This window comes from Leguminivora glycinivorella, chromosome 5 (assembly GCF_023078275.1).
Source record: "Leguminivora glycinivorella isolate SPB_JAAS2020 chromosome 5, LegGlyc_1.1, whole genome shotgun sequence".
Lineage (NCBI taxonomy): Eukaryota > Metazoa > Arthropoda > Insecta > Lepidoptera > Tortricidae > Leguminivora > Leguminivora glycinivorella.
The window spans coordinates 6,527,869-6,550,423 of NC_062975.1; the positions used below are offsets into that span (position 1 = coordinate 6,527,869).

Genomic DNA, 22,555 nt, shown 5'->3' on the forward strand with positions numbered 1-22,555 from the left:
ACACGTGAATTTGTTTTTTATGATGGGGTATGGGGTAGATAGTCTCTTGGGGTTTTTGCCATATTTGGGTTTTCTTCAGGGTTCATTAACATTTTATCGTTTACAATGAGTTGAGATAGGTTACCTTCTTTAGATAAAATTATCGGTGACACAATTAATATTCGCTCTTCGGTTCGCTCTCTCGCAGTGACAGTTTTGTCTTGTTACAAGGACATGGGAGCATACAATCCACAATGGTACAATACAAAATTCTTGAAAATTCTCGTGCAATTTGTAACCAGGCCCCGTAGCCGAATGACATTTCTGCGACACGAAACGAAATCGAAACGCCGCAGAAAGGTAGTCTGGCCCTGTCGCGCCAATACGCATGAGCGATAGAGATAGATAGCTACGAAAGAGATATTATCGTGAGCTTTTCTGAGCGTTTGTGCATTCGGCTACGCACACAGGGCTTATAATAATGTGAATATTTATAGTGAGTCAGTTTTAGAAGTAGTTTTAAGAGGATACGGTAGCGAAAATGCTAAAATGGAAAGGAGCCCCCCTTTCGACTTGGGAATTTTAGTTAAATATACAAGTGCTATTAACTAGATTTTGTCCATTAAGATCAACTCAGTCAAAAGATATTTCAAAAAAAATCTTTAAAATCGAGGTTCCGCTCTCGACTCTTTACTCCTTCAAAACTTAATTAATCGGAACGAAATTTGAGAATCTGAAATAATCTATATCGTACCGTTTAGCTTTTTTGGTTAATTGTTACCAATCTTGAGTATCACACCTTTTTTTGCGCCACAATGAAAAAGGCCGTTTTTGGAAATTTTTGATTGGCTCTAGAGTCTTTAAAAAGCAGAATATCAAATAAATCGAAACGGTCCCACACAGGTAAAAATAATAACAATCTATGTTGAAAAAATTGTCAAAAAAATCAAAATCAAAATAATTTATTCAGCAAATAGGCCACAGGGGCACTTTTATTACACGTCACATGTACATATTTAGAAAATATTTAAAATTGAATTGAAATTACAATTGATACTATTATATACTAATTTTAAGTTTTAACTAAAGTTAACTCTATACAATTAATTAGAGATGTAGAAGGTCTCTAAATGTCGAATTACAACCTAGAACTACACTAAATATAAAAAGTACAAAAAAAAGTCTAAAATTACTTTAGAGGTGCAAATGACTCTAAATGTCACAACTAAAGATAAAATGTATACTTAATCTAATTCTCCTTAGAGATGTATACGGTTGCCTTAAGGTGTGCATACCTATCCGTAAGCATCAGTAACAAATCTAAAAATAAAAGGCACTAAATAGCCGTCATTCCATTGCAGGCGAGTAAGCTAATTTAAACCTAGGTTATTGTTCGTACCTAGTTCGGTATTCTTGCCCGATTTCTCCAGCACTAGCACGCTAATCGTAGCTAGGTATCAGATATTGTGAACTACACTTTCCATTTATTACAACAACATACTGTGTAGTGTAGGTGTTTTGTAAGTAGTGGCTTTATTACAAATCACTTATTTTATTGGGCTCAAATTAGGTACCTGTATGACTGTATGTACCTACTCGTACTTAGGTACCTAAAAAGAAGTGGTAAAAAGTGGTATGCAACAAGTTATTAACTCATCATCATCATCCTCCTTGCGTTATCCCGGCATTTGCCACGGCTCATGGGAGCCTGGGGTCCGCTTTGGCAACTAATCCCAAGATTTAGCGTAGGCACTAGTTTTACGAAAGCGACTGCCATCTCACCTTCCAACCCGAAGGGTAACTAGACCTGATTGGAATTATTCCGGTTTCCTCACGATGTTTTCCTTCACCGAAAAGCGACTGGCAAATATCGCACATAAGTTCCGAAAAACTCATTGGTGCAAGCCGGGGTTCGAACCCGCGACCTCCGGAACGAAAGTCGCACGCACTTACCGCTGGGCTACCAGCGCTTCACAAACAAGTTATCAACTACAGTCTGAAATTGAAATAAAATCATAGTTTTTATTTCAATAATAACGTATATAGTTTTTAATCAATATTTAATTTTTATTTTATTTATTAACCTTATTTAGAAAGTCCCTATTCAATCAAACGTGCCTATACAGCTTAATCAAGCACGAAAGAAACGCATTGACAAACGCAGCATGCTATTTGTCACAGTTAGCCACAAATGAGATAAAAAGCGATCGGAACCTGATTGTATGAGTCACCCGATTGCTGTTCTAGCCATAGAATAGCCAATTCGAATTAAAATTCCAATTTCAAAATGGTGTCATTGATAAACTATTCATCTCGCTCTCGTACGATAGAAATCTACCTACTATGCGAACTAGGGTAGTTACCATGAAGTACTACAGTTCGACAGAAAAGAGTAAAAATTAAAAAATGGCTACATTGTAGTGTCGACCCGTTTTCTCACTCTTATTGATTTGAAAGGGATGACACTACAATGTACCACTTTAATTTCTACTCTTTTTGGTTAGACTGTGAAGCCGCTCCGTTTAGGTTTAGAGAAAGAGACAGAGCTATATCTGTAGGGTCTATATTAATTCGCATAACTGAATACTCCTAATATGAATTGGCATACCGTTTATTACGCATAACGTTAAATACGCATATCATTATTTCGCATAACAGATTACGTATAATGCTAATGCGCATAATGTAAATTGGTATAACGATGAATTGGTATAAGTATAATAAGCATAACTTTGTTTCGTAGAATTATTAAATGGCATACAAGAAAATTATATTTTCACCACACTAACGGGTAAAGACTTACTTTGCTGTTCGAAAACAGATAGCAAATTTGAATTTTATCCACAAAAGTGCAAAATAATTTCATACAAATTTTAACTTGATGTCTTAAGCTAGTTGTTTAGTATACAACTTTTTTATTTATATCGCTGTATTACCTCATTGGATGTAGTGAGGCTACTGGCCTGTTATTAAAATCACATGTCATGCAAATACTTCAAAAAGTCAGTGTCACAAATGTTTAAGCGAGAGACAGCAGAAATTCTAAATAATAACATAATTTGAATACGTATAAACCAGAAGAAGCAGAAGCAGAGGCCTCTGCCAACTCCAACTGTCGCCACATCAGGTAAGCCCACTAGCTCCATATGCGGTAGTACGCCTTACTTCTTTATCACACAATACAGTCCATTTTGAACATCTGCTGGCTTTAAGCCACACTATTTGATAGAATTTTACCTATAAATGATGATTTTGAATCATAAATATTGAAGAAATCGATGGATTTGATTTAGTTTGATGTTTTATAGTCAGTATTTTGTTCGTGTTGGGGTGGAGAAATTTTTTGTGTTTAAAACTCGGTGGCAAATTTTAACGTGCTGTACGAAGGTTAACGTGCCTTGAAAGCCTCGCAGGGAGAAACGGACCAGTTACATCTGCCCCCACTCGAGATTTTCCCCACTGTACCTTACTTGCCCCTATTTTTTTCAAGCTTAGTAAGCGAGACAGTATAAAATTAAACACTCAAAATCGAGCGCTCGAAATTGGAAAATCAGCCCCTGATTGATCCAATCGCTTGCTCCATACAGTTAGTAAGTATGGAAATTAATTTTAGGATAATTAAAGTTATACGTAATAATAGTATGCAAATTTCAATTATGCAGATTCATTGTTATGCGAAATAAGAATTATGCATTTTAATATTATGCTTATTCAATGTTATAACAATTAAGTTATGCCAAATCTGTTATGCGAATTCAAATTATGCGAATTAATGATAGGCGAAATAGAGGGCACCCATATCTGTATCCTTTTCTGTTAACCTAAACTGAATGGCTTTATGGTAAGTCGCCAGAACGATTTAATTATGATATCGGAATGCGTGTTCGAATTGCGCTCCATAGCGAAGTTGCATGCGCGGGAGTAACGTCACCGTGTCGTCTGGTGAGTCATTGTGAAAAGGAACTGTTTGCTCTTAGTGCATTCCGGATTCTCTAACGATCTTTTATTGCAGCTGAAAGTTTTAAGAAAAATCGGGGGATAGATTGAGTAACTAAAACCTAATGGAACATCATACATAGCATTTTTCCTACTTCTCATACCTACTTAAAGATTTCTTCACTGGAGATCTAACATAGTATATCTATACACAGCGTAATTGAATGTATTCGTCAGGATAATTGTTATACAAATCCTCTGAATCAAGCATATAACAACATTAATTAGATCGACGCATGCGAACTTAGTGTGCAATGTCCTGTGCATAATATCAATCTATTAGAAAAGTTTTGCCGTGATATTTTTTGTTATCGACTATAACAAACTTACTAAACTTACTATTCAGGTTTAAAAATTGTTATTTGAATCCAAGTTAATAATATATATTAGGTACATATTAGCATACTACATTTTCAAAATCGGAATGCGCTTCCAGCCTTGCGCGCTTCGGCCTAGCCGAAATGACTACTAATCTTTGACGCTAGACGCCGATCGAAACGCAGTCTGACTCTGTCGCGCCAATACCGAACTACGATACGACAAAACAAAAGCTACGATGAGGAACGATGTTATCGTAAGCATTTGTGCATTTCGCTACGTACCCGTGACTCGCCAACCGGTTCCATTCTCCAAACACACCACACAACATACAATACTACAGCATACACTAAATTGCGCTAAGATACGAACCAGGCTTTACCATCTAAGGCTTGTGGGCTCTCAAATCTCAAATTAAGATAACCAATAGGTACAGTGTGCATCAACCTACCGACAAGATATCGCAAAGTTTCATTGTGTCCATTTGTTTCAACGTGGGGCAACTGACCCAAAATCAATACCCAAATTGTGTTATTGCACTTATTGATAGAGAAAAAAGTTCGCTGCGTATTTGTTCTGTTTGGCCCATTTGACTCACCCCCCTTGAACTTTCCATATCTTGAGGATGTCAGATACTTTTGGTGCGTTGTTTTATCCGCTACTATTGATGCTGTTGCTGACTGTACCTGCATAAGTACATGTTTCGAATGTGACTAGAGTCAAATTTGACTGTATGGTTGTGTTTGTAAATGTTGGTGCAATGATTTCCTTTTTGGGTGCTATTGTTTGGATTTTGTGATAAAGTGAGAATTTCACTGCCGTGTTTGGGTATTGAAATGCTTTGTGTTGCAAGATGCAATTTTATGACTTTGTACATTGAAATCATAAAAGTATTTTAAAGGATATGCTCCCGATATATCTTAGATACTAAAAAGAGCGCTGGGTGGCCTAAAAAAGCGCCGGTGGCCTAGCGGTAAGGTAACAGCGTGCGACTTCCAATCCGGAGGTCGCGCGTTCGATCCCCGGACACCAATGACTTTTTTGGAATATATGTGTCATTTGATATTTGCCAGTCGCTTTTTGGTGAAGGAAAACATCGTGAGGAAACCGGACTAATTCCCAATAAGGCCTAATTAGCCTTCGCGTTGGAAGGCCAGATGGCAGTCGCTTCCGTAAAACTAGTGTCTACGTCTAAATCTTGGGATTAGTTGTCAAAGCGGACACCAGGCTCACATGAGCAGTGGCAAATGCTGGGATAACGCAAGGAGGATTAGGAGGATATCTTAGTAATACTTACTTACAAATCGACAACATATTTCGACGGTTACTTAGATAGATTGCACAGTGGGGAAAACAGATCAGTTCTTAGTGTTCTTACCCTTATCCTGATTCCATTTAGTATTCCCTAAAGCAAATTTATCCCTCCTCAATCAACGATGAGCAAATAGACGATTTAAACACTGATGCTTCTTGGTGCCAATTCACTTCGGAATTGGGAATCAAAACGTCAAAAATACGATAAACCACGATACAGACCTCGCCTGGTGTGGGACCACGGATATAGTTGTACAATTTCATGTCACTTCTTTTAATAAACAATTTTTTTTTTATTACTTCTGTTGAATTTTTAAACTGGGTTAAAAAATCTAGATTTTCGTTTGTTTTTGCCGTTTCGTAATTTTCGTAAACCGGAGACCGTCAAACGGAAATTCTATTGCTGCAATACCTAACGAATTAACTTGTGATTTTAAATTAAAAAGTAAATGTTTGTATTCTTTTATTTTACGCATACGTACGTACGAGTAGTAGGTATCATATCGATAGGGGGAAAAAATGTCCAATTTTATAACAAATCAGCAAGCAATTAGAATAAAACAATCGTAAGCTTTGAAAAGTTGAATATTGTTACTGAACCCTATATGCCAATCAGTATAGCATTTAACCCAGGTTATTAAACGTTCTCGTCCAATGTTTGTTCGTCAAACAAGGCAAAATGCACTGCGCAGGCGCAGGCGGCGTGGGAGCAGAAAATAACACGATCCTTTTAATAACATTGCCCGATATGGCACGTGACATAATATCAGTACTGCAGGAAGATTCTCGAAAAACTCGTCTTTTCATTAAGAGCTATAACCGGTTGAGCTGAGACCTTAAGGCACTGGTCCCACCAAAAGCGAGTAAGCTATGACATCGAACGCTATAAAAACGAACAAAAGATAGTCGCTCCCGTGTAAATAAAAGAGAGAGCGAGCGATTTGTAGGTCATAGCACAGAATATATAATAGTACAAGTACAGAAGGCCCACTGCTTTGATGTTCACGAAATGCCGCCTTTTTAAATACCTACTAAATTTTCACAAAGAAACGAGCCGCACGTGCGCAGCGCCCGACGCTAGGGTTGCCTGTGGATTAAAACGTATTAATACTCAAATAAAATGTTGTACTATTATATTCAAGTTTTGGGTACTTTCTAAGTATATATAAAGTTTTTATATATTTTTGTTTAATTTCCAACATCACAAGCTTTATTTAACTTTTCCGTGGGACTTAATCAATCTGTGTAAGAATGTCCTATGGTATTTATTTTATTCATGATGTCTATTTAACTAATCATTATTAGACATTCCACACGCAGACATTGCATATGAACCTTTAAAAAAACTCGCGACGTAAAGTAACAATAGACAGCGCGAACGTGCGTTCCGCGAGAACGCGCGCCACCCCTGATTAGACCGCGAACTCGCGGCCGCCAGCATGTACTTGTAGCGCGGCGATAGAATCACGGAGTGAGCCGCCCCTGATCATAGCTCGGCTACGAACTATAACTCGCCCGCGCTATCATCGCGTCTCTTTTATTTACACGGGAGCGACAATATTTTGTTCGTTTTGTAGCCGATAGCTCATAGTTTACTCGCTCTTGGTGGAACCAGTGCCTAAGAGCTACGATAACATTTAATAAGTAGTTGTGCTAGAGTGCTAGAGACGTCATCTGGGATATTTATAATAGTTTCAATGACCGTCAATAAGCTACTGAAGTAAATAAAAACAAAGGTCGTAATATTATTGTTTACCGCAAGAAGGCTTTGTTGAGGTATGGTTCATAAATATGGGAATAAGATTATATGAAACGATTTGTCAGCGTTATTTGAATGATAATTGATAGTTATTATGTTTATAGTAGGTAAGGCGTGTAACTGGAAGACAGTCAGGTTGTTGCACTTTTAGCACCAGTGATCTTAAGCTACCTACGCCCTCAATATTGAATAAAAATCGATTAAATTTGTATATTATATTTTTATGCATAAAGTTAAATTTCGTCATTGGACGTTTTTTTTGGGCAACCTTTCTTGTTTCAACCATGATTAGTTAAGGACACAGTTAACTATTCATAACTACTTATACCAAAAGAATCACATCGTTCACGAGAAAGCCACCAGTTGCCTGATTTTTTTTGCCCCAAAACTATTGATCTACACTGTTCTAGTACCTACTGTCCTAAACTTCACCAGTACTAATTCTCTTACTTCATATTTATCAGTCCTTATCAAGATAAACATCTCAAATCGACGATGATTCACTCCGAAAGCGTTTCGAAACCCCAGAAGATGCAACCTTATCTGACAAACTGTTTGTATGTCATCGATAAAGACATTCTTTTGTTTGGGTTACATAATAGGCCTATATTCGTCATCAAATAACAAATGACGAAGATATTGCAGTCATGTTCTAAATTACAAACAAATAAATACTGACCGGCCAATATTCTAGGCACCACCAAGAGATCATTGCTGGCGACATTTTTTGACCACTTTTTAAGTAAGTGTTTTATTTAATTTTGTATCTAGTCTCGTTGTAATTTGTGGCACTAATAAAATATACAACTTTATCAAGAAGTAATTTGCAAACTAATAAAATCGAGTAACTACCGACTGCGACGTCATGTAATAAATACTATATAACTATACTATTTATACTTAAATAATTACTCGCATTATTAGCGAAGGTAAAAGATTTTTTATATGTAGGTACATTTTTTCATTTACATTTTTTATATGTATTTTCTTCCTTACCGACCCCACATTCATTTATTCACCCTAAGTGTGATATCCCATACATTATACAGGCACCATCTAGGATTTTTTCCATTGAAATCCTTCCGACATCCGATATTGGATCGGATAATGTGAAAACGGACTTATTGTGCTCCCACATTGGCTGTTATAAATGTTATATAACATTGTGTGACAGGGACAGCGTGTTAAGTTTTCCTTGTCTCACAGTAGTATGTAACATTTATAACTCACTCTTATAATTGGCCACAGACGTGGTACAGTTTCCCCGCTCCGGCGCAGACGTTCGCAAAGTTAACGCTCTCATTGTCTGGCGCAAGCGCAACAGAAACCGGTCCGGCCATGCTCTTACGGCGGGACAAGAACATTGATTTACAGACGACTCAGCGATTGTAGGTTCCAACTCCATACATGTTCCAACTAGCTTTTTGCCATCCACTTTTAAAGGTTCAAATATAACAAGCAACAATTCGAGCGTAGTTTCTGCAAACCTTTATACTCAACTCAATGTCTACCCTCTTAATTATACATAGACTACCGACTACCGACCTAGGTACCAAAGAACTCTTAAGTGAAGGGATCAAGATGCCCCACTCCTAATGATATAGGTAATTATTTAGGAAAAGACTTAGAAATAGTGAGAGAGAAGAGAAATCAAACCCTCTTGTACCAAGCGTTTGTAGTCATCTTGACCAAACACCCGTAATACACTTGTAACTTCTAAAAATCGTGCAGTGCAGCCACATCTATGAATAATTTTGACATTTGTTAGAAATTCGAAATTTAAATTCAAACTCGGTTGAAAAGGTCCACCAAGCCAGACGGAGTACAAGCGGAAAATTAGTTCCAACCGGGCGCAGCTATGCGTCATTTGAAAGCACGGCCCTCATGATGTGATACGGGACGGGAGGTTTTTGTAGGATTTTCCGCAGACAGTTTTACAAATTGTTGGGGAAACTACGATTTATATTGTCTCCCTGTGATTCATGTGAGGTGTACTTAGTTGTGGGTGAATACGCTCTTTTGTTGTATAGAATGAAAAATGTATGCTTACATTAATATCAGACGCACGAACGACGAACTTTTTATATTTTTTCTAGCATTAAATTTTCATGTCTCTTTTTTCAGGTTTATTAAGTGTTGATGTACATACATACATACAACATTATTTACTATCTCATTGTGCCTAGAATTTGACCATGTGACTGCCTCGTGCAAAAACTGTATTTGACGTCGTGACATTTCCCCCACTCCTGGATCCGCCCTTACTTTTCGCAATTTAGTATTAATGCTGATTGATCTGTCTGTCTGTCAAATATAAATTAGTCAATCGCCAGCAACTGGTTAGCGAACTAGCCAAACAGGCCGCTTGCCAGCGTCAGCGACGTCAACGAACTAATTGTCAAACAAAGGGCGCGTCGTGCTTGCACGAGCCTGCATCGCTGCATTTCATTGCACGCAAAAGGCTTGAGGCACTTTAGGGTTACTGACATAGTCTGGATAGAGCTCTTTAAACAATCTACGGCGCACTTGAGACAAACGAGAAATTGTCGAAGCAATCTTGATGAAAAAACCAGATTAATGAGCCCAAATAATCTACCGTGAACACTGAAGTCCTTTCCTTCATATAAAATGTTATTAGACTGAGATCACTGAAGTAGTTTAGATGGAGTTCTTCAAACAATCTAATAGACTTCTTACCACCTTCATAATAGTAGGTTCAGTGAACTTGGCACTACCAATATCACAAAGAATGTGTCTCGTGATTTGTGATGGCAATAAGTAGGGACATCGCGCGGCTTTGACGACCGGTCTGGCGCAGTCGGTAGTGACCCTGCCTGCTGCGCCGCGGTCCCGGGTTCGAATCCCGGTAAGGGCATTTATTAGTGTAATGAGCACAGATATTTGTTCCTGAGTCATGGATGTTTTCTATGTATATAAGTATTTATATATTATATATATATCGTTGTCTGAGTACCCACAGCACAAGCCTTCTTGAGCTTACCGTGGGCCTCAGTCAATCTGTGTAAGAATGTCCTATAATATTTATTTATTATTTATTTATTTATGACGCTTTAAAAATAATGATGAATAATCAAGTTAATTAAGAGGCCTTATTCCTAAAGACGAGCGTTTTTTGCAACATAGAACCTTTTTCATTCAAAATTATAAAGAAACTATAAATGATTATTAAAAAAATGATAATGTTCCTAAAAGTACATATCTTAAGCTAGAAAGTCAATTGGTACTACTTTAAAATATGTCTTTTTATACTTCCGAAAAATCAGTTTTTTCGGAAGACGTTTTCAAATTTCGTAGTGGAATAGCTCGTTTAGAATCGTGATTGTGCTGTTAAAAATGTTATTTGGGGTAATAAATGATCACAATCCTATTTGTTATATCCTGTACGAGTTAGCTAATACTTTGACATTTTAAGATTTACTTGAAATGGTGGATAAATAACCTTCCGTATCCTCCCCATTTTTTCGATAAAAAGAGGTTTACATTATGTATTTTTCCTGCGATTCCTGCATTTTTTGTAACTCTTAAATAATATTATCCTAAACTAGAACTTCTTATTGACCTATAAAAAAAAAAATCATACATATAAGACATACCTTTCTGTCGATAGATATGTTTTTAAAACACCTAAAATTCGAATAAAAGACACTGTGCTAACGCGAGCCCGCTCAGTCTGCGCCGAGCGCTCGAAGACAACGGACCTGCGTTTGATCGTCCGGCGCACCTAGCTTTCGTAAGCAGCTCGATAGTTCCGAGAAGTGCCGTAAACTGCGACTAAACAAATCTTGATCCTTTTTACACCTTATGCAATTTTAGCATTCGACATGCTTTTCATATGATTTTGGATTTTAAGTTATACGTGAAGTTTGTTGAGAGTTTGAATTATTATTATATTTTGGGACCAGGATGAGGTTCTGGTTCTCATGATGATGGAGTCAGGCAGGAGATGTTCAACAGAACTGCTATTCTACTTATCATAACTCCACCATGTTTGGGCTCATTAGATTTGGGCTGATGAGCACCATCGATCTAGATGAGGTCCAAGGTCTCATGATGGAGTCAGGAGGTGGTCAACAGAACTGCTATTCTCCTCATCATAACCCCATCATGTTTGGGCTCATTAGATTTGGGCTGACGAGCACCATCGAACTAGATGAGGTCCAAGGTCTCATGACGGGGTCAGGAGGTGGCCAGCAGAACTGCTATTCTCCTCATCATAACCCCATCATGTTCGGGCTCATTAGATTTGGGCTGACGAGCACCATCGAACTAGATGAGGTCCAAGGTCTCATGATGGAGTCAGGAGGTGGTCAACAGAACTGCTATTCTCCTCATCATAACCCCATCATGTTTGGGCTCATTAGATTTGGGCTGACGAGCACCATCGAACTAGATGAGGTCCAGGGTCTCATGATGGAGTCAGGAGGTGGTCAACAGAACTGCTATTCTCCTCATCATAACCCCATCATGTTTGGGCTCATTAGATTTGGGCTGACGAGCACCATCGAACTAGATGAGGTCCAAGGTCTCATGACGGGGTCAGGAGGTGGCCAACAGAACTGCTATTCTCCTCATCATAACCCCATCATGTTCGGGCTCATTAGATTTGGGCTGACGAGCACCATCGAACTAGATGAGGTCCAAGGTCTCATGATGGAGTCAGGAGGTGGTCAACAGAACTGCTATTCTCCTCATCATAACCCCATCATGTTTGGGCTCATTAGATTTGGGCTGACGAGCACCATCGAACTAGATGAGGTCCAGGGTCTCATGATGGAGTCAGGAGGTGGCCAACAGAACTGCTATTCTCCTCATCATAACCCCATCATGTTCGGGCTCATTAGATTTGGGCTGACGAGCACCATCGAACTAGACGAGGTCCAAGTCCTCATGATGGAATCAGGAGGTGGTCAACAGAACTGCTATTCTCCTCATCATAACCCCATCATGTTTGGGCTCATTATAAATATGTGGAAGGTCGTTAATAATAATAAATGTTTTATTAGGGTACCCCTACATGTAAAGAGGGGACAGATATTTTTTTTTTTATCTACTACTTTTTTTTTATCTGTATTCATATACATTCAATAATTTTTTTTTAATCGGTCCAGTAACAACGGAGATATCGAGGAACAAAGATAAAAAAATTAAAAAAATAAATAAACATACAGACGAATTGAGAACCTCGCCTCAAATCTCTCAGATTTGAGGCGACGGTTAAAAAGTGACACATCATGAGCAGTTTCAATGCACCAAATGTCACTGTTCTGGACGTAAGTGCATGCTGTTCTTATAAAAATATGAAAGTCACTATAACTGTGATAATTTCCGAAAATATTAATATTATCAAAAAACGATCTTAGTAAACCCTTAGACTTATATTGACCGGGATATAGACCGTGATTACCTTTTTGATTTTTGTCGAGCTCCCGATATTTCGACGCAGTTGCATGCATCATGATCACGGAAAACTGACGAAGGCGGGTGGATGTTAAAGTTGTATAGACAGCGCGCGATTTACCCTCCTTCGCGCGCGTTTGCTGCGTTCACTTTCAGCGTTACCACTGGTCGCGTTCACACTCGATGGTCTGTCCAAACACACTACACTCACAGTGTCACTACGTTTGTTCAATTCTGACTTCACCGGCCAAAGAAGCCATTCAGAGAAGCCATTGAGATTCACAAATATAAAAATTTCAATCGTGAGGATGGCTTCAAACTATCTAATGTATGGAATCCAGTGATTTGTTTGTGTAAAAAATCGGTGACGTCAGAATTGAACAAACGTAGTGACACTGTGAGTGTAGTGTGTTTGGACAGACCATCGAGTGTGAACGCAACCAGTGGTAACGCTGAAAGTGAACGCAGCCGACGCGCGCGAAGGAGGGTAGATCGCGCGCTGTCTATACAACTTTAACATCCACCCGCCTTCGTCAGTTTTCCGTGATCATGATGCATGCAACTGCGTCGAAATATCGGGAGCTCGACAAAAATCAAAAAGGTAATCACGTATAGACCGTCAATATAAGTCTAATGAAAATAACCGTGAATCATTCAAAACTCTTAGTAAACCCTTATTCATTTTTAAATACCTATCCAAAAATATATCACACGTTGGGGTTGGAATGAAAAAAAAAATCAGCCCCCACTTTACATGTAGGGGGGGGTACCCTAATAAAACATTTTTTTCCATTTTTTATTTTTGCACTTTGTTGACGTGATTGATATACATATTGTTACTAAATTTCTAGTGCTTACGGCTACTGAGATTATCCGCGGACGGACGGACGGACGGACGGACGGACGGATGGACAGACAGACATGGCGAAACTATAAGAGTTCCTAGTTGACTACGGAACCCTAAAAAACAGAAATCACTATTAAACTATTCTCTAATTTCAAGTTCCTAACTAAAATTTTCCTAATAAAAAAAAAACAAATTGATCCCGCTACAAACTTTCACCCCTTTTTCCCTCTACTAGGGGTGTAAATTTTCATATTAAGCTTTGGTTCAACCAATTGCTGTCTTACGCGCGGCCACCTACTATTTACTACACAATCGCAGTATTAAGTTATTAACTCACTATCAAGATTACGGGGCCCACTTTATTAAGCTGTCTGTGACGAAACCATTCTATTATGATGGGTCAATGATGATTGGGTTGTATGTCACAACGTTGAGCATGTCATGTCATGGCTAGGCTACTTATTCCTAAAGAATTAAGTTTTAATAATTATAAACTTAGCAATTAAAACCAGCTTATCAGCGAAGGCGTTTGTGCTTCAGATTTTCTTGCACGTTATCGTCGCCATTAAATACGAACTCTACCGATTTAACAATTTTCTTGTTTTGATTACTCTCTTTCTCTTCATTTTTTTATAAGGGTATTTTTTTGCTCTATGAGTCGGATTCGAGCCTTGAAATCACACCTTTTTAGGGTTATTTTTAGTCTCCAAGGCAAGGGGGAAAATGATTATCTTAAACTTTACTTATGTTAATGTACTCAACATAATTCTCATAATCGGCGACATCTTTCGCAAGCATCTTATTCCATTATCATTTTGTTCACGTCTCAGCTTGCCATTGACTTCCAGGATATGGTATATTTTACCTTAAGGTACGTGTTATGAGCGCCAAGGTGATAACAACTTGATAAGAATAATGCTACTTTACATAGTGTGGAGTGGCGTTAAACAACTCATAGTTTTAATCGCGTAGTACCTTAATAATTTACTATTTTATTGATCTGTTTTCGATAGATAAGTATTATAAGGATTATAGTTGATACAAATTCCTTCAAAGGCACAGTATAATTCATTAATCCATCATTTAAACTCAATAAATCCGTAGCGATAGCGATTTCCATAAAATATTCATTAATCAAATTTAACATCATCCTAAGTAACGAAGACTTTGATGGATGTGAAATTTATCGGATTAACAAGCCAAAGTTTTGAATAAGATAATCCTAAACTTTTGTTTATGTAATTTAGTAACCATTTTAGTAGAGTCATAAAAACTACTCGTTATCATGATATACTCGTACGTTTTATTTTTGTTAATCTGCAATGAAAATTTCTACACAAACATTCATTTCATTTGTCAACGTTTTGTGAGGATGAGGACTTGTGTCCTTAAATATACTATACACAATCTAAACTACATACTTATATTTGTAATGGTAAGTTAGGCGAGGTTTTTTTGACTATTTACTGTAATTGTATAACTTGTCTTCTCGCAAAAGCTATTGCAAAGTGAATCAACCCTTGTCAATGTGGAATCCCTCAGCCTCTATCCCTTTTTCAAGCCTTTTGCGGACTAAAGCACACCGCAACCGTGAAACTTCGCCAATTACGAGGATTTTTCCCATTCACTCCAGCATAAGGCTTCATAAGAGTGACAGAGACAGATGCCTCATTTTCTATTTCACGATTTTATCCCAGGAATGGAATCGAACTGCGAACAGGCCACAAGAGAAAGGGTTGCCTTGAGAACGTTCCGAACTGCTGCATCTCGTGTTTGACGGGATCAGCGTCGGACACCAACACGACTGTAATGTCAGGGGCGTTAGACTGTACATTTAACAGACTTGATATTTCGTGAGGGGTAATAAAACTAAGACTCCAAAGCTTAAGTTTCATGTAAACGTTTATAACATTACAAGTATCGAAAATGACTCTGTTTCTCTAATTAAATTTAATGTTCTATGAAAGAGATCCCGACGAATTGAGAACCTCCTCCTTCTTTGAGATACGAGAATCGACGTCGCACTCGTACAAGTGGCGAACATGACCTAGTACAGTATAATTAAAATGATTTATCAATAAAAGGACACAAAAATATATAGTAGATAGTACGAGTACATATAATAAACCGAAAAGGGCATCAAAGGGTCAAAAGGAAGTTAACAAGAGCGTAATAAATTCCGGTCTACCTGATGTTAAATACTTAGATCGGGATAACATTACGTATGTGGAACGAGATCGTATTAAATTGGTAGTTTAATATTAATTCACGCCCATTACCCCATCAGTAAGGAAGTCCTCATAAATCCTTAGGGGTACCTTTTTGACATCTTAGCTTAATTAATATCCGGGTACCTTTGTCAATATCCCTTCCGTTTAAAGTTATTTACATTTAATTTCATCAACGGAAGCTTCAAATTAGGTTTAAGGTTTAGGGTATGAAACCCTCTTGATTGCCGAGAAATTAATTTATAAGGAAAAGTACTGTTTATTCTTCCTACCTTACGCTTTTCAGAGTAGTCCTAAGTTCTAATGTTTCTTAAAGTATTTTGTCTTACATGCCGTATGAAGAAATATAGTAAGATACTATGTGATGGAACTCACAGAATCAGCAGCCGAAATAGGAACTTTTTTGGTCTAGGTAGAGTCGCATTTTTATAACGACTTTAGGTAGTTATTTGAACTGCTGACTGTACATACTTTAAGTCAATATGAGTTTACATATAATAATTCGACAAGTAAGTGTTAAGAATATAATCCAAATGAATCAAGACCGGACAGGCAAAACGGAGATGAAAAACAAGCCCCCTCTTAAGGTAACGAATGCTGACCAACCTGAAAACCGCAATATCCGAAAACCTTCTCAATTTTCCCGTTTTAATTTGATAACAAAGCTAACTGTAAGCCATCAACTGCGTAAAACGATAAAATCAGACATGGCAGTCACGTTTGCGAGGCAAAACAGGTGTTTGAATTGAAAAACACAACTTCATCTTCGTACAATCCCTGTTAAGCTGAGATTCGCTCACATTTCAACAAAGTTTAGTATTTAAAAAGTCTTAAATAACGTACCTTAGGTGATAATGACTTACAGGAGAGAAAATCCGATAGTTTTTATGTGATAAATGTGAACACAGCACGTTTTTTGTATACAATAGTGGGCACTACGCGCGCGTGTGGATTCCGCGGAGGAGGCGAGAGGACTGGCCTGCCCTCTTTGCGAGGGCGGAGGGGCGAGCCTCCATACCATGGGCGCCGCGCAGATTACTTAGATTTGATGTACATTGATTACTAACTTAGATTTTCCAATTTATTTGTCCCAAGTCCCAATACAAATAAAACGGTTTACCTATTTCTATATAAATTATGAATGATTTACTTACATTGTTTTGGATCAATTAGACTCTAATTATTAGAAAATCGTTTTCAAGTATTTTATTTATTTGGTGGAGAAAAGAGTTTTCGGGAATGGGTAAACGGAAATGATTTCTTGTAACTCTTTCTTAGATGTGAAAATAGGTATTTCCTATTTTTTACGTTTTCTTTGGCAAGTTAAAAACACTGGAAGAGATCCCTTAAAGGGATAAGTTCGCCTTTGTACTATTGATAAGCTTTTCTTGTGTGTTGTATTATTTTCTGGTACAATAATAAGTGTTTTACTACTTACTACTAAAAACATTCCTATAAGTACTCAACAACGAGTTTAACAATGAATACTTATATTTACCGACTAACGAAACGACTATACGAGTACATATCATCGCCCACTTGACTCTCTCCAATCCTAGCGTCAATGTACAGCGTCCAATAACCAACATCCGCTCTCACATTACCTCCAACTGTCGGTGCGGGCAGGCAGTGAGGTGGGTGACTGCAGCGGTGCATCCCAGGCTAACTGGAACACCCTGCTTCTGCATTCGGCGGGTTTTCAATTGGGTCATGGAGTCTCTTAGGCTCTTATCTCCATACAAATCAAAAAAAATCTAGCACAGTTCCATGTAATTTTAAATGTAAGTCAAAACAAAGTGTATTGGAATGTTAAGTATTTTTATTTAGACGTACAGTCAACCAATTGGAACCCTAGGCCACTCTACAACCATGTCAAAATGACAAGCAGTAAGAGACTTCTTACAATCTGATTTATAAAGTCACTATGACATAGTTCTACAGTGGCCTAGGGTTCCAATTGGTTGAATGTACGAGTACTTATGTATGTCAAATAGTTGTAGAGTTATGAGGGGTCAAAAGAAAATGCTACAAAATTCAGCAACAAAACTACAAAAAAATCCGAATATTTCGTTCTTCTGGGTAATATTAAGTAGTAGCGCAGGGCTATGAAATGATTACTTTGTACTTAAATCCAAATTTTTTCCTTTTTAAAGTTTCAACATAATCTTTTGGATAATGTAAAACATTACACCCAAACTCCCCGAGAGTTTAACAATTAACCTATACAATTAACTCAACCCTGTTCCTAGACTCAGTTTGCCTCTCTCCTAAGAAAGATCCTATCAGAGCGTCAACGTACAGCTTCCAACTCCCGACATCCGCTCTAACATTTCTTCCAACCGCCTCTCAGTCCTCTCGCGCGGTGCAGGCAGTGAGGCCGGCGACTGCAGCGGTGCATCCCAGGCTAACTGGAACACCCTGCTTTTGCATTCGGCGGGTTTTCAATTGGGTCATGGAGTCTCTTAGGCTTTTATCTCCATACAAAAAAAAAATAACACAGTAAGCTACATCATTTTAAATGTGTCAAAACAAAGTGTATTGGAATGTTAAGTATTTTTATTTAGATGTACGAGTACCTATGTATGTCAAATAGTTGTTGAGTTATGAGAGGTCGAAAGAAAATTCTACAAAATTCAACAACAAACCGACAAAAAATCCGAATCCTATCCTATCAGAGCGTCAACGTGCAGCGTCCAACTCCTGATATCCGCTCTCGCATTTCCTCCAACCGCCTCTCAGTCCTCTCGCGCGGTGCGGGCAGTGAGGCCGGCGACAGCAGCGGTGCATCCCAGGCTAACTGGAACACCCTGCTTCTGCATTCGGCGGGTTTTCAATTGGGTCATGGAGGCTCTTGGGTACCTGTCGAGGGCTTCAAGATCTCCATACAAATAAATCTGACACAAAGCCACATGTCAGGTAGGCGTACATGTAGGTAATTTTTAGGGTTAATGAAATTTAATCACAGGGGTCACTTTTGGGGGTAAAATTGAAAATTAAAAATCAAAGTTATTAAAACTATATTGTGTTACATATCAAAATAAAAGAGCATTTTATCAGCATCTGAAATATATTTTTTTTATATTTTTTGTTTTGGTAATTTAGAAGTAATTTAAGAAAATAAGCAAAAAATGACCATTCCCCCCCCTTATCTCCGAAACTACTTAGCGTAAAATTTTCAAAAAAATACACGAGATAGCCCTCTCCCTGTAGATTACAGGAAAACCTATTAGAAATCTACAGTCAAGCGTAAGTCGGACTTAAGAGAAAAAAACTCAGATTACGAATTTCACTCACTGCCGCTGCAAGTAGTTACTATACGTCTTAAAATTGTGTAAGCGAGTTGGACAGGTATAAAGAAATTCATTTCTGTCTTTTTCCTTTTAGAACTTGTTCAATTTTTTTTTCATTTGTACAAAATGAGTTAAGTTCCTACTAAAAAGGAGGCGCTTAAGACTGTTTATAAATTGACTGAGCAAAATTTTATTCAAATCGGTCCAAAAAAAGGTGTCTGTTGACGAAAACATAGAATTTGTGCCACCGAGAGCCCAAATCTGAAGTCCATTTTGCTCTATCTCTTATCGTTTCCGAGATATATACGTAATGTCTTGAAAGTGCGAAACGTTAACTTTGCCATCATAGTCGTTCAGGCGCTCGAGTTCTTTGTATGGAAAAGTCGAAAACCGACTCGCACTTGACCAATGTTCATAGAACGTTGTGGTTTTTTTTTTATTAGCAAAAATGACTTAAGCGCCTTCAGAAGTGCAGGTGCTTAAGACCGTTTGTAAGTTAAAGTTAGCTGTGATGGCTCAACGAAGAAAGAAGATTTCAATATCCTACTTATACATATTATTTCATTAATTTAACTATACAGTTTTTAGGGTTCCGTAGTCAACTAGGAACCCTTATAGTTTCGCCATGTCTGTCTGTCCGTCCGTCCGTCCGTCCGTCCGCGGATAATCTCAGTAACCGTTAGCACTAGAAAGCTGAAATTTGGTACCATTATGTATATCGATCACGCCGACAAAGTGCAAAAATAAAAACCGGCCAAGTGCGAGTCGGGCTCGCGCACAAAGGGTTCCGTAGCAGCAAATATAATAAACTTATTATGTCAATTTATACACCTGCCAAAATTACAGTTAAATCAACCTATCTCAAAAACTATAAGAGATACTTTGATCAAACCAAAAATCGTTGAAAGAGTTAATTAGCATGCATCACCTCTATTTTTTTTAGAATTTTATACCCCGTAGTTATAAAAATAGAGGGGGGGGGACATACTTTTTACGACTTTGAGAGCTGATATCTCAAAAACCGTTCACTTTAAGAAAAATGTTTTTTAGAAAACTTTATATCATTTTAAAAGACCTTTCCATTGATACCCCACACGGGTATGTACATCGAAAAAAAAATTTTCATCCCTCAGTTACATGTATGGGGGCCCCACCCCAATTCTTTTTTTTTACTATTTAGTGTCATAATTTTGTAGCGGTTCATACAACACATATTCCCATCAAATTTCATCACTGTAGTACTTATAGTTTCCGAGTAAATCGGCTGTGACAGACGGACAGACGGACAGACGGACAGACGGACAGACGGACATGACGAAACTATAAGGGTTCCGTTTTTGCCATTTTGGCTACGGAACCCTAAAAAATGGAAAAAAATGTTTTATTAGGGTACCCCCCCTACATGTAAAGTGGGGGCTGATATTTTTTTTCATTCCAACCCCAACGTGTAATATATTTTTGGATAGGTATTTAAAAATGAATAAGGGTTTACTGAGATCGTTTTTTGATAATATTAATATTTTTGGAAATAATCGCTTCTAAAGGAAAAAAAAGTGCGTCCCCCCCCTCTAACTTTTGAACTCTATGTTCAAAAAATATGAAAAAAATCACAATAGTAGATCTTTATATAAACTTTCTAGGAAAATTATTTTGAACTTGATAGGTTCAGTAGTTTTTGAGAAAAATACGGAAAACTACGGAACCCTACACTGAGCGTGGCCCGACACGCTCTTGGCCGGTTTTTTTTTTTTTTACACATTAAGGGCCAGTTGTATCAACCACATTTTGACAGACACATCATCGTCACGCAGCAAATGTCTCTATGGACCTTTCCAACACTAAAATTTAACGAACGCTTTAACGCTGACAGGTGGTTTGATGCAACCGGCCCTTAATCAATAATTTAATAAGTAATTAAAAAAAAAATGCATTGGTTTCTTGATACTTTATACTTAGTACAGTTAGTACTTATTTATCAAAATCTATCCAAAGTTGTATTTCCCCGAATATGAGCATTTAGTGCGATTTGGGATTATCCGATAGGTATCGCGAAAATGACTAATCATTACAAACTCACTGATAATAATTTTCCTTAAAATCTTTGAGATTTGAGTTAAGGAATAGGTACCTCAATCATACCTTGAAGATTGTCACACTTTGAAGATTTATATTTAAACACATTTAAGGATTTATTCTCTTTTTTTTAAGTATATTCTCATAAGTCTAATGGGGTAAGTTTCTAATGGGTTGGCAACGCGCATGTGAAACTCCTTGAGTTGCAGGCGTCCATAGGTTACGGTGACCGCTTTCCATCAGGCGGACCGTATGCTTGTTTGCCACCGACGTAGTATAAAAAAAAGTCTATATCTAGTCATTTTTTTTGATATCCGATTCATATCGTATCCAGAGTTAATATTAGACGGATATTATATTTTGAATCGGTCACTTAGCATTTGGAAAAGAATTATCGAATAACAAATCTTTTGGAGCCTTCGCTACTATTTATAAAAGCTGATTGTATGTACATAATATTGTAAAACATACCTATACTTGATATACTTAGTCTAGTTTTTCAACGTAACGTCTCTGGTTGTCGACAGACCCCATTAATCTCTACCCACTCGTGACTGCGCTCGCGACTGCCTGGGAACACCGCGTACGTAATTCGCTCAGACACTAAATGTTATTATTATCAACTAAAACAACTTAACTTTAACTTCCTTCCCAAAGCAATTGCTTTGTCTCTGAATTTACATAGAAACTTTCATTATATATATATACACAAGTCTTTGTGTATATATATATAATGAAAGTTGATGTTGACTCTCTATAATTTATTGTAAATCTCAGGAGGTTGTTTTGTTACTATAACAAATTCATTTAATTTGTCCATAATTTATATTAGACTAAAATACATTGTAGGTTAATTTTAATAGTTTTAATACTTTTAATCCTTACATAATTGAAAGCTGTTTTGTATTGTAAATATATTTAAAATAATGTGTTATTAAACTGCTATCGCAGATTAATGTCAGGATTGATAGACAAAAACATAACCGATGGATTAACGGAAGTAATTCCTTAGGAAGTTACTCTGATTCTGGATTGAGGAGTTGGATGGATTCGTCTAAACTTCCATTTTGTAATGTAAGTAAATTCCTATGAAGGAAAAAGTAATGTTATTAAGACATCTGTTCATAAATTAATAATAAAATCGTTTATTGTAAAAACCTTCTACTTACATACAGCGCCTTAATCTAAAAAAAAAATACTTACTCTCTAAACACTTAAAACTATGTATTAAATACATCCAAAAATAACATTTTACAACAAAAGTAAAGATGCATCAGTTACAGAACAACAAAAAGAGGAGTATTTAACTAAAAAAGACATTGGCGCTGGCGCT

The 22,555-nt window shown here is 37.4% G+C and overlaps 2 protein-coding genes across 4 annotated transcripts in view; one reads left to right on the forward strand and one right to left on the reverse strand.

Moving 5' to 3' along the window:
• Positions 1-16,821, reverse strand: part of LOC125226266 — a 92,260-nt gene extending 75,439 nt beyond the window's left edge. Inside the window, exon 1 of the mRNA XM_048130197.1 lies at positions 16,703-16,821. The gene's annotated coding sequence lies outside the window, so the exon portion shown is untranslated. The remainder of the gene's footprint in view (positions 1-16,702) is intronic.
• Positions 13,324-22,555, forward strand: part of LOC125226263 (putative uncharacterized protein DDB_G0292636) — a 28,682-nt gene continuing 19,450 nt past the window's right edge. For 2 of the 3 annotated variants that reach the window (XM_048130191.1, XM_048130190.1), the window contains exon 1: positions 13,326-13,385. In XM_048130191.1, coding sequence (XP_047986148.1) covers positions 13,341-13,385 — 45 coding nt within the window. In that variant the 5' untranslated portion in view covers positions 13,326-13,340. Of the gene's footprint in view, positions 13,386-22,555 lie in introns of all 3 variants that reach the window. The other variant, XM_048130192.1, reaches the window with a different exon arrangement.